General features: G+C 40.6%; 1 protein-coding gene across 6 annotated transcripts in view; it reads left to right on the top strand.

The window, feature by feature from the left end:
- Window positions 1-12,126, top strand: part of RASGRP1 (RAS guanyl releasing protein 1) — a 160,935-nt gene extending 148,809 nt beyond the window's left edge. For all 6 annotated transcript variants that reach the window (XM_053272086.1, XM_053272075.1, XM_053272096.1 and 3 more), the window contains exons 15-17: window positions 1,326-1,472; window positions 3,887-4,251; window positions 4,968-12,126. In XM_053272086.1, coding sequence (XP_053128061.1) covers window positions 1,326-1,472; window positions 3,887-4,251; window positions 4,968-5,099 — 644 coding nt within the window. In that variant the 3' untranslated portion in view covers window positions 5,100-12,126. The remainder of the gene's footprint in view (window positions 1-1,325; window positions 1,473-3,886; window positions 4,252-4,967) is intronic.
- The last annotated feature ends 1,567 nt before the right edge of the window (window positions 12,127-13,693 follow it).

The raw sequence follows: 13,693 nt of genomic DNA, 5'->3' as shown, positions 1-13,693 counted from the left end.
GGTCATGATTCCATTTTGTATTATGAAACCTTTCCCCCCCCTTTTTGAAAAGTCATCTGCTAGTACATAGATCTAAATTAATAGGACATCCCTAGCCTGAGCAAATTCTCGTTTGATCTGCCCCTTGCCTCTTCTTTCCCTTTCCCCTTAATTTTTTTAGCTCTAAGAAAAGCAGCTCATTGGGACAAAATGTGTGGACCTTTCCCCTCCCCCCCACCCCCATACCTTGAGTTACAAAAAGGCAGTAGAAAATCTATTACTTGGTTGTTAGCTATATTGGAATAGCATATAACACTGTCATGGGTTCTAACACTTTAAATATTGCATTAAAATACTACTATAAATATTTATATACTGCTTTTCAACAAAGTTCTCAAAGCTCTTTACATAGAATAAATACATAATAAATAAGATGGCTCCCTGTCCCCAAAGAGCTCACAATCTAAAAATAAACATAAGATGCTGAGGTTGGATAGAGACAGTTGCTCTCCCTCACTAAATATAAGAGAATTACCACTTTAAAAGGCATCACTTGGTTCATTTAGCAGGGATAAAATACAAAAGTGGTGCAAACAGTAGTACCCAGTGAAGGAAAGTATTCTCTACTTATTACAACTAAGTTGTGTTGTAATACAACTTTTCATATCATGTCTATAGAGCACAGATCAGGGGCACATTGAGGTTCCCGGCAGCCTGGGGACTATTCGGAACTATGGGGCCTCCATCACACGTAAACAGTGCCCAAGCCACACACCCTGCATCTGACATCAGATGCAAGGAGCAGGCAGCCTAACCCAGCCTTCCCCTCTGCTGGCTCATCTATGCAGAGCAGGAGGGTGGCCAGCAACAGTGCCAGCTCAACAGTGTGGAGTTGGGCTGGGTGTGGGGCCACCGTGTGCTAGGGGCAGCGGCAATGGATGAGGGCTGGGCAACATGGCTGTAGTGGTCAGGAGCGGCAAGGGGCGGTTGGCTGTCTGGGAGGAGGAAGTGCGAAGGAGGCGGGGGAGGAGAAAGGAAGCCTAGCCCCAGTGCGTTTCTTCTCTTCCCATCATGTCTGGAAAGAGCATGTGCGCCCCAGCTGTAGGGCACCAGCACCCAGCGAGGAAAGGGAGGCAGCGGCGGGGCTCATCCCAAGCCTTGTGGGTCCCCTGACCCTCTGGGCCAGGAGACATTTGTCCCCCCTTGTCCAGGGAACCCTACGCCCATGGCATGGAGAGAAGACCTTTGGCTTCAGGGGATGGAAGAGGAGGTACTAGCATGAGAAGAAACCTCTTTAGTTTCTACTACCAAGCCAATGAGCTTCCCTTGTTTTTATTTGTTTGCAGATTGTGGGATGAACTGCCACAAGCAGTGCAAAGATCTGGTTGTATTTGAATGTAAGAGACGATCCAGAGCCACAGCTGTGGATAACAGCCCTGCTTCTGCCCTTGCATCTAGCCTCTGTCCCATGGGACTCAAAGAGCACATGCATGGTAAGAAGCTTCAGTTGTATGAAAAATGTGGACATTATTGTTGCTAGGACCCAATTACATCTTTTCTTCTGTGCCACCATTTCCCACTGGGTTATTGTCTAAATAGCGTTTGATTATTTATCAGAGTTTGTTTATATGATGCTAGCTAGGGGCAAGTAGAAATTGCCTTGGAAGATGTCATTTATACAGTGGTCCCTCTACTTACGAAATTAATCCGTTCCGAATGCACATTTGTAAGTCGAAAAGTTCGTAAGTCGAAAAGCGGTTTCCCATAGGAATGCATTGGGAACGGATTAATGCGTTCCGGAGCCTAGAAAAAAGACCCAGACCCCCAGTAAGGCTTGCAAACTGCACAGGAACATTTCTTTTCAAGAATAAACAGGCAGTAAACAGGCAGGCAAGTCAAGGAAACCGCATGTAAAATTCGTAAGTCGAGGAAACCCCATCTAAAAATTTGTAAGTCGAAAAAAACGCATCTAAAACCGGATCTAAAACTGCCGTTTGTAACTCGAAAAATACTTATGTCGAGTAGTTTGTAAGTCGAGGGACCACTGTATTATTGACACATCAGCTTCAAAATTGTGCTTTCCCTCATTCCAAAAAAATGTTTACCTTGGTGAGGTCATGAGATGTGGGTAAGTACCTAGAGCATGTGCACTTGAAGAACAAATGCCATTTGTAACTTAGAAAGACAGTCACCTTTCCTATTTAGTATCTGGGGTGGAAGATGTCAGTTGACTACTTGGGCACACAACTTCGTCTGTGCAGTCGACTGGTGAAATAAAAATAATGTTGGCTTCTCTTCCTCCTTTAGTGTCTTTTATTCTGAGCTATCTGCGTCAGTATGTCAGGAAACCTGTCTGCTATCACATCCTTGTCTTGTTCATATAGCTTGAAAATACCAATCTGTAAGCCTTATATACCTGCAGAATATACAGAGTTGTCCTTATACATGATAACTGCAGCTAGAATTCTTTATGCTGCTTATTGGAAAACTCAGTTGTTACCGAGGTTAGAGGAGTGGCATCTTAAACTTTGGGAATAATTATATTCTAGGATTACCTCATATATAAAAAATAAATCAGAAGATAAATGTGGCTTTATTTGGGAACCCTTTATACGTTATAATTTGTCACAGGCTCAGATACCTCATCCAAGATTTGGATTTTCACTGTTAATGAATTCTTGAGTGAATTTGCTTTAATTTGGATACTGCTTAATTTTGATATTCAGTTGGATGTTCTGTTTGAATATTCGGGATTGGTGGTTGAAAGTTCTAATTAGAATACGGATGCTTAGGAGGAGACGTGAATATGATTGTGTGGTATTTTTCAGTTTGATGTGCAAACAATATATGAGATGTTATCTACTATATGTGGTTGTTTTTCTTTTTCTGTATTCTGTACTCTGTGTTCTTTTTTATATTAATTAAAAAGAAATTAAAAAGAAAGAAAATACCAATCTGATTTTCAAATCCTTCTGCCTGTGGCATTCTTAAATTCATCTATCCAGACTGCTCATTTAAGGTTTAGTTGTAGAGATTCTTTGCATAATACTATCATCACTTGTCAATATTAACTAAATCATAATTGTGCTTCTTGCTTAGTCACTTTCTTAAGTGTTTAGAACCCCCTTGATCAGGGAGCCATGGCACCTAGAAATTTAACCATGGTGCCAAGATTAGGATATTCCGAGGGGATGTTACTGAGTACACTTTTTACATTTGTTCCAGGAAGCCCTGTTTCAGTGGTAACTTATGTTATTTGTAAAGGGGATAAAGTGAAGCCCATTCTCTCCCCCCCCCCGGGTCTGCCATCAAGTTTTGTAATTTTATCAAGTGTCCATTGTCTGGCTCCTACATTTTTGGGCTGGCTCCTAGATCCAAAGGGAAATTGCCAGGGCCTGCCCTTCGTATCTGTTATCTTTTGTTTTGTGATTGGTTGCTATCTTCTTCTCTTATGATTTTATGGTTCTTAGCCACCCTGACTGCCTTTTTAGAAGATGAAATGACAGGATATAAATGTTCTAAATCAATGAAATAAATTCTCAGTAAATCTTTCAACAATCCTATATCGTAGACCTGGATGGATGGATTGAAATGGATTAAAATATAAATTGCTTTTATTTAAATAAAAAGTGTCATTAACTGTAGATCATACTATAGTTTTTTATGTTTGTTTTTATTCATTTTACCATTTCTCTTTTGAGTTTTGCTCATTAAAAACTCTGGAGTAGTGAAAATAGGGAAGAATAGATAGGAACTGAGCTCTGGGAAAGATATTATGTCGCTCCATCATCAAATATTTCATCCACTCTTCTTAAGCTTCCAGCAGAGCATGCATTTTACTTTAGTTGCTGAACTGCTTTCAGTTCCCACATTCATAATATGTCCATCTTCTACATTTCTTCTACAGGGCTGGAGGACAGTGGATTTCCCTTTGCTAATGGAGAAGTGATTGAGCATAATGAAGAGAGCAAAGACAGAACAATTATGCTTATGGGAGTGTCACCTCAGAAGATCTCAGTGAGGCTAAAGCCAGCTGTGGTACACAAGGGCGTACAGACTGACCTGGTACATGGCGATGGGCTCACCAGACATCAAAAAGAGCCAGCAATGCCATCTGAAACGGCTTTTCTCCAGCCTACTCCTTTGTCTCCATGTCCAAGCCCTGTTCTTGGTCGCAAAAAGGCATATGTAAAATGGGAAAACAAGGACTTTTGTCAAAAAGCAAAGGAAGAACTATTTTCTCAAAAACCCTCGTACCAGGAACTAGAGCAGGTACTTGAAATGGTCACTGTGAATTGTAGATGATCGCACAGCATACTACTTGCTATATGAAATCTTCTAGCCAGATCCCAACCTTGCGAATGTGGGGTAGGAAGAATTATAATACATTTCCTGAAGTCTGCAAGAAATTGCTAAGCATTTCCTAGCAAAGCAATGTTATTGTGAGTTAATACTCATGTCTGAAAATGTCACATGGAAAAGTTGAATCCATTTAGTTAGTGTGGAAAATAATGCTTGTTGCAAGGCTTTAGAAGTGGCTTGGCAGAACTCATTTTTCTCCAAAGCTAGATGCATGTGGTGGTACATCTTTGGACACTGCTATTACTTGAGGAAGCCTTCACCCTCCTTTCCTGCCAAATGTGCTGCGCTGGATGAACTAAAGGTCATCTATAAGAACAGATGTGTTCTCTTTTAGGCATACAAAAGATGTATATATTTTTTACACATTAAAGCATTTATTTACCAGGCCATCAAATGTTTTCTTTAAGAGATGCAACAGCAGTAATTGCTCCCCTTTTATGCTGGCAGCTTTATGTCTTTCATTCCATTTACTATTCATTCAAGCTGTTTGTAATTTGGAGAATAGTCAAGTACACAGACCTGGAAAATCAGTCAAGCAAGTACTGCTGCTAAGTAGGACTGAAAATACAGAAGCTGTTCTTAATATGTATTGTGTTCTGATTATGTGAATCTTTATTTTTGTTTAGGAAAGAAACATTCTTACAGCAGAGAATGAAGCATTAAAACTGAGGCTGAAACAGGCACATAAGAGAATTGAATTGCTCAGCATTCAGAGAAATCATCTATTTGGCAATATAGACCATGGACACTGCTTGTAGCCAAGTCAGGCGCTCTTCTTAGAAGACTGTGATGCTGAAGGGCCCCTTGAGGCTGATGTACCATATGCAGAGTCACGGGTTTTAAACAAAGGTATTCCTGTTGAGTTGTCTTGTTCGGATTGTTAACAATGCTCATGGATGTGTGCATGTTCTGTAAACATAGCTTGCCTTCTGTTTGGTTGGAATTATGTCATTTGGAATTCCTCTTAATAAGGGCAAGGAGATCCCTTATGGTCTTCGTAAAAGTTTGCCAGATTCCATTGCCAAAGAAGAACAAATAAAAGCATTCCTCCATAGCCATTTCCATGACTAGAATTGGAAATCCCATGTGATTAAGAGCAAGTTTTCTAAGAAAAGGTACAATTTCATCTCAAAGTTAGCTCCACATAGATTCGTGTGTGTGTGTTTAAATGCATGTATACATGGGTGTGGAAGCCCAGATTTTCCAACATAGCACAAACCTGAAAATGAAGTTATTTTCGACAGGGCGGGGGGGGGATATATGCTGATAGATGTTTTCATGTTCCTGCTTGTAGGCTGCAATAAAGCAATAGAAACATAGAGCAAGATTCAGCCAAAACGAAGTCCTATTGATTTCAATTGTATAGAGTTAAGCATATGACTAATTCTTCCATTGACGTTAATGAATCTCAAAAGTGCTTCACTTCACTGATGTTATCCTGTGTTACTCTTGCTAGACATTTATAACTTCAGAGACCTGAGTTAACATCCAAACTAAGTTACTCAGGAGTACTACTCAGGAGTTACTCTAAAGGACTGTTTAATTTCATTAGGGCTACGTAGGAGTAATTTAGTTGGGATGTTGGCGCCAACCTCCCACTCCTATCCTGGCAGATTTAATAAGCCAAGGTAGACATGGCTCAAAGGCACTAGTAAGTCTTGCCAAGAACCTCATCCCCATCTTCAGGTTGCAAAGGCTGACTAGATGGTGCTCTGGTGACAATCAAAACGGATTCTTAATTATGGCTGGGTTCAGCTATAGTGTGAATCCATAGTTTTAGCTAGCCCCTAGTTTTGTGTGTAATGTCTGAACCCTAGCCTGTCCATGAACCAAGGTTTGTTTAGAATATACGAACCAGGATCTGAATTTATGGTATGAATTTGGTTTGCAAACCACAGTTAGTGCTAGCTGTTTAATGTTATTTCTGAATTCACAAACAATATGTAAACCACAGTTAAGAACCATCGCTCTGCCTCCAGAGGCTGCTGCACCATTACACTGGGAGTAAACTTATTACCTTATATGAATCCTGAGTAGATGGGAAACAAAAGCAGACAAGCAACTCTAAATCATAGTTTGTCTGCTGTATGTCCAGAACCTCAAACCATACTTTTGTATTACTGTATGTCTGAACCCAGTGTTGTCCAGTGTTCCCTCTAAGGCATGTTCATGTGTGCACTCACAGGTTTTTTTTAAATGTCTGCTCAGTTAATTTTAGATGCCGCTCAGGTTGAATCAGGAAGGCCCCATTCTAAATGCACACACGCACACACTGCCTTAATACTGCTGCCCAGAACAAAACTCATTCCACCCACAGATGAAAAAGGTTAGAGGGAACACTGGTGTCATTCAAATTGGAGTGGATGGTAGGATGTGCACAAGAGAGGGATTCCTGCAGGATTGTGCCATAATTGATTCCTGCCCTCCCTTGTGGATTGTTTTCTTCTTGGTGAGCAATTAGGAGTAAACCTTGGGTTTATGTTCTCCCTCTGTGTGTTGTATCCCAGGAAAGCAAGCCAAAGGGCTGTTCATGCTCTCTCCCTTTACAGGATTTGTGTGAGTCCAAATAGGCCTTGAGAAATCAACTTAATGCTTGATTACTTTGCAAATCATGCAGGACAGGCATCTTTAGTGGGCCAGTCCTCATATAGGTTTTTCAGGTCAGTGAGTCTGTTCACATGCAAGTCAGTTGTCTGCAAGTCAGTGAGGTTGTCCCCATGAGCAGCCCTACCTGGGCTTGCAGAGCCCTACTTGGGTAGGGCTGCTTGTGTGGAGTGCTGGGATCGAGCTCAGTCCTGGTGCTTCCTCGCCAAGTAACCAGGGTGTCTCTGCTGGGCTATTACCGAGGTAAAAGGGCATGAGTGCCTGGTTGTGTGTCTGCTTGGGCTGCCTGCAGATGGAAAGCTACAGAAGCTGGGTGCTTAGAGTGTCCGGCTTGTGGGGAAATCCCCCAGTGCACCACACTCCTCACACAGAGAGAGCACTGTGGGATTTCTGGAAGCCAGGCTGCATTTCAACAGCCTACAGAACACCTCGTCGCAGCGTCAATCATGTACACAGCCAAGTAATGCAGAGAGGATTGCCGCAGTTGTGTGGGGGAAGGTAGGTATAATCCTGCCTTCTCCCTAGCCCCAGGGATTTTGATTGTGTGAACGACCTTAGGGAATGTTCTTCACGGGACAAGTCCCACATTTCCCCTTCTAAACATATGGAGAATCTGTCCAACATTTCCACTGTATACAAGCTGTGGATTTTATCCCAGGTGGAGGCTGTTATCCAGTGGGAATGCTTCCACATGATCATGGTTTTACAGGACCAGTGAAGGCCATCTTGTATTTTAAAGCAACTTAAATCATCCTGAAGTCTAGGGTGCAATCTTACAAAGCTTGTACATTTTGAGCTTAGTAGGAATGTACTTGAAATTGATTTAGTGTTCTGTTCCAAGTTTGGAATGGAATGCTAAATCCATGGAACGTTCCACTGGAACAACCAATTGAGCTGGTTGTTCCGACAGAATGGCCTGTTTCAAGTTGGAACATTCTGAGCACCGTTTTGGAATACAAAATGACACTCGGAATGCTTTGACATGAAATGGGTTCTATTTCGAGTTCACAGGCCCGTCATTTGAAGAGCATTCTGTTCCAAGCTTGGAACACTCGAAACGGCCCGTTCCAATCGTGGGATGTTCTGCACATCCCTAGAGTGATGGATTTCGGCCACATCCCTTTGTGATGGATTTCGGCCTTTGTCATAATTTCTGTATTTTCTCTTATGGAATTTAGGATGCTAGACAGCGTTAGTCACTCTGTTTTTAAGTGAATGTAATTTTAATTCACTTGTGTGCTTGTCCCTTACCAGCATTTCTGCTTTGTCTTTAAATAGGTGATAGTTCTAGATTGCCTTGTATATGAGTAAAAAAAATTTGTTTACTTAAAATTTCTTTTCACGTGAATCCTGCTGCCAGTCATTTGAAGCTTCTCCCCCTGTAAATGTTGCAACGTGTCTATTACACCTACTTTGGGATAAGACATTCCCTCATTTACCTAGTCCAGTTTTCATGCAGTGGTATGGTGGTTTGTAGTGTATAGAGGTCCAATAATGTACTTGTATTCACAAGTAACACAGAAAGCACAAAAGATTGTTGAAATGTAAATGTACCTCCTTTCACAGCCCTCAACTAAATGTGGTGCAGTTGTTAGTATGTTGAGTTTTGATATGGGGATTTGGATTCAAATCCTGGTTCAGATATGAAGATCTCTGAATGGCCTTAGTTACTACGTCTCAGGCTTACTTCATAGGTTAGGTTAAGCTGGAGTTACAAAGCTAAAATACTGTTCATGGAGGATGGGTTGGATTTAAATTAACATTTGTGAAAACTGGATTATTGCACACTCAGCATGCATTAGTAAGTCAATCCTCTGGATAAACTGAATAAGAGATATAAAGGGCACTTTTAGTGTTGCTTGTGAAAATTACCTGAGATTTCCATTTCATAATAATTCTAGAACTTACAGATAAATGATACACTATGAAATATGGCATTGGCATCAGGAATTTGTGACCTTTTGTAGCTGGTGTTTATATTTATTTACAATCTTTGTTTAAAGCTTTGCTTTCATATGCATTCCATAATTTATTTTTACAAGAATGAAGTATTGTGTGCCAAAATATGGTGGTATTTGTACTTTGTGTTCCAATATATGTATGTTTACTCTTTTTGGAGTAATTTGATGGTTAAACAAACTGTTTTGTACTTTCATTTGTACAAGTTGTAAAAGCTGAATCTACTTGTAAGATTCTGTATTTAAGCAGCTGCTGTAATTTTATATATGTGCATTTCAGAAACTGGCTCCAATTTCTGCTGTTAGATCTGATAGATAGGTAATGTAACTACACTTTTCTGACTGTAAATATATGTATAATATTTAGTTAGCCATGCACGATTTTTCTAAAGCATCTGTGAACTGCATTGAATGCTAGAAAGTTACACACTAAAAATGACGAATGCAGGAAACATAGAATGAAAACTAAACTGACACATCTGGCTAGTGTCTATGATCCTTTTCACATTATTGTCATGACTGTGTTCATCTTCCAGGTACAGCTCAGCTCTTCCTCATGTGCAAGCCCATATAGGATCCCAATCCAATCCAATCTGGCAATAGTTTACATAGAGTCTAATTCAGTTACATTTTTTCTCCAGGTAAAATTTGTCTGAAAAACTTTAAACTTTCTAAAGTGATTGAACTGAGGTCATGGACCTGGAGGCCACCCTGCAAGAAGTTTTGGATAATGGTGTCCTCAATATGCAGTTGATATTACCCAGTTAGATTTTGACACTGTCAATCCTGATGACGCAGTGGGGTCAGTTATTAGCTGGATCAAGGCTACCCAACAAACCCAGTCCATATAAGATGTTTATGATCTGGAAATAGATAGAACTGTCTGCCTTGGGTGAGATCACACTTCCCCTAAAAAAGCAGATATGCAGCTTGGCAGTGCTTCTGAATATACTGTTGCTAGATGGTAGTCAGGAAACAGCTAAGCACAGGAGTGCATTTTTTGTACTACGCTTGGTGCACCAGTTGAGTCCTTTCCAGGGTCACAGATTCCATCATACATGCCTTGGTAACTCCTAGATTAGATTAATGCAGTGAGCTCTAGGTGGGGCTGCCCTTGAAGAGTGTGCAGAAACTTCATTTGGTCCAGAGTGCAGCAGCTAGTAGGGATGTGCGAACTGGCTCAAAATTAAGCCAGTTTGTACTCTAATTGGTATGGTTTGAGGGCTCGACCTCAGACCGAACTGGGTCTGGTCCGAGGTTGAACCAAACCTCCCAGGCTGGTTCAGGCCTGGTTCAAGAGTGGCGGGGGACATTATCATTTCATTTTTAAAATGTTTTAAGTTACCACCACTGAGGGCTGTGGTGGCCTTTGGGGATCCTGTGGCAGCTGCGGAGGGGGTCCCTCTGGCATCTCCATCATTTCGGCCCTGTTTGCGTGAGGGAAGGGGACCACCAGAGAACCCCCCAAGGCTGCCACAGCCCTTGGTGGTGGTAAGTTAATCATTTTAAAACTAAATTATAATGTCCACCACCACCCTCAGACTGAGCCCAAACCGGTTCTAATTTGAACCAAACCGGGCCAAGCTCGAGTGGTGCCCAAACTAAACATGCCCAGTCCAGTTTGAATCAGATCTGGATTCGAACCGAACTGGGCAAAGCGTTTTTTTGCACATCCCTAGCAGCTAGGTCATAACAGAATCTCACTGATAGGAACATATTGCATAGGCCCTTAAAAAGCTGCATTGGCGCTGGCATTGACATCTGAAGCTTGGAATGACTGGTTATCTGAAGAAATGTTTCATCCACTTATTCCCCACTCTGATCTGATGAGGCAATCCACCACTATCTGAGGTATGACAAGGGACAAGCAAGACTAGAGCCTTTTTGAAAGGAGCTATGCCTAGGATTTCATCCTTTGTCGTTTCAGGTCATGTCTGACCCTTTAACTCTTCTTAATTTGGGTGATTTTGTGTACAATGGTTATGTTCCTGGTTTTTCATCTCCTTGCCCTTAGCTTGGCAAAAGCTAGATATGCTTAAGAACACAGGCATCATGCTTTTATAGCACAGGGTACTAACTGAAGATCCCATAAGCTTGTGTCGTCAGCATGATCTTCCTAGTATGCTTTCAGAAGAAGACTCATTATTTCTACCTGTAGTAATATCACCATTTTAACTGATCCTAGAAGCCAAGGTTCTATATAGTAATTGCTTTTTCTTTCCTGGTCTTTTCTGCGGTGTCCCCTGCATCTTTCATGGATGTGCTGGAAGAGGCTTACAGCCTCATTCTATGTTCACTTTGAAGCAAATCTCATTAAGATCACAGTCTTCTCCCCACCTCACACTCTGCCTGAGTCACACTCATTTGGGAAGGAAAAGGAGAAGCCCCCATGGCCATCCAACCTTAGCAGCTGTAGCTATCTTTGCAGCTAAAAGAAAAAGTAATTTGCTGCATTTGCTTTTCCAGGTGGCTGCCGGCTTTCTCACAGCAGAAATAGCCACAATTGCTAAGATCTGTATGGACTGAAGTGAGGAAGGCCCCAAAAGAGCTTTACTTTTTTCTTCTTTCCGCATGAAGCAGAGAGAAGGTTAAAATCAGTTACATGTGTAAAGGTCCATGGAACTCAACTGGACTTGCTTCTGAGCAAACTACCTGTGCTTAGGCTCTAATCTTTCACATGCCTTCCCTACTCCCAGCTGATGCATGTGCTATTTGGGGCGAGGGCACAAGTGCCATATAACCAATTTTAATAAATACTCTATGTTAAGAAAGGCACTTCCAGGGCCTTCAATGCACTTGTCACTGTTCAAGCTATCATGCTGTATATACTTACAGCAAACAATTGCCTGAGCCTTTGAAAAACAGTATGCAACCATTCAGCTGGCCGTAGCATTGTCATAATGCTCATGCTCTTCATAGCAAAGTGTTCTGGCATGCACACTTCATTTGTACTAGAGACACATGTTTGGAGGATAGGTCTGTAATCTTACGCTGAGACTAGCCATCTAAGACTTTGTTGGCTTGAACAGGTTGGACATACTGGAAACAAATGGCCAAAAATATAATTTATGTTGCAATAGCAGTTTTATGTTATTGTCTGGAGGTAATCTGCTTAAATCTGACATATTTGTAAAACTATGACAAAGGAACTGCCTTTCAAGATGTACAATAAAAGATGAAGTGCCGTTTCTTTAATATTTATTAAAATTAAGTTGCAGTGTAATCTTTTTGCGTTTGTCCTCTATAGTGAGCCTATTCTCTTTTTTTTTCCAAATTCAATTTTTATTAATTTTAACAGTAGTAATATCATTCATTGCAAATACACACAAAAAGGTGGACTTCCCGCACACATCTCTTCGTGAATCATCAACTATAAAATTTACCCTTGCTATAATAATAATTCAAAACATAAATTCAAACCCTTACAAACATAGCTAATCTACCCAACCTGCAGTTTTTTACTAAATTTCAAACCCTGCTGTAAAGTCCATAGTAGGAAAGTAATTCTTTAGATACAACAAGAATGGTTTCCAATCTTCTTTAAAACATTCCAAGTTTTGGTCTCTTATTAGTGCTGTAAGTTTTGCCATCTCTGCATATTCCAAAATTTTTATCAGCCAGTCTTCTTTTGAAGGCAGTTCATTACTCTTCCATTTCTGTGCATATATAATTCTGGCCGCCGTAGAAGCATACATAAAAAATGTTAAATTAGTTGTAGAGATTACACCTTGTGTTATTCCCAGCAGGAAGGATTCTGGCTTCTTAGGAAATGTCCTTTTAAATATTTTCTTTAATTCATTATAAATCATATCCCAATAGGCTTTAGCCTTCCCACAGGTCCACCACATATAAAAAAGGTGCCTTCAGAATGTCCACACTTCCAACATTTGTTTGAAACATTTTTATACATTAATGCCAATTTTTTTGGTGTCAGATACCATCTATACATCATTTTATAATAGTTTTCATAGTGAGCCTATTCTCACACTTCTTGGTTGGTAGTTTGGGTCTGATAATTAAAAAGTATTCAAAGATATTCATTGGAGTTTTAGCATCAGGTGCAATTCTCATGTTTATTTCTGACATGGTAATGTGTCAAGATAATTTTTTTCCCTTCTCATCAGTGGGAAGCAGAGAATATTTCTTAATACAGGTGCCCCCCACGTGGTGACAGCTGGTATTTACCATTAGACAGCATGTTAAGGGCTGAGAACTAACTGTATCTGGCACTCTAGGAAACCTAGTTTTCAGGCTTTAACATAATGCCTGAAAATGAATACCAGCTGTCAACATATGAAGCACATTTATAGGGAAGTAGAACTGCATTTCAGGTGCATAGTGGTAGCTTATAAATTCTCTAACTAAAGAAGAAAAATCTCATGTATGTAAAACATCTATAGAGATGTGGAGCCACAGCTAATTGCCATGCTCATAAAATCACAGGCTGACATAGCATACAAGGGTATGTCAGCCCAGTAACCTTACTGTTAAAACAGTAAACTCATTTCCATTCAGCTTACTCTTGTAACATCATTTGTGCAATTTTTGTATTTGCGCAGCTTGTGTATGTGCAACATTACTTGACTGATGTACCTTTGCATGGTATGTAAGCCACAGTGACTAGGAAGAATAAACACAGTCAAATCCGATCAAATAAAGCTCTCTTTTCTAATCCGAATACTGAGAACAACCTGAAGGTCTCGACGTATCAGTGGTCAAAAAGAAACTGAATCAAAATGGCACCTGACTGCTGAGCAAAGGAAGACACTGAGCATGTGCATGGCAGGGAG

The sequence above is a fragment of the Hemicordylus capensis genome, chromosome 1 (genome assembly GCF_027244095.1).
Source record: "Hemicordylus capensis ecotype Gifberg chromosome 1, rHemCap1.1.pri, whole genome shotgun sequence".
In the NCBI taxonomy this organism is placed as follows: domain Eukaryota; kingdom Metazoa; phylum Chordata; class Lepidosauria; order Squamata; family Cordylidae; genus Hemicordylus; species Hemicordylus capensis.
The sequence above is the reverse complement of the archived record's forward strand: the minus strand, read 5'-3'. Positions and strand labels throughout refer to the sequence as shown.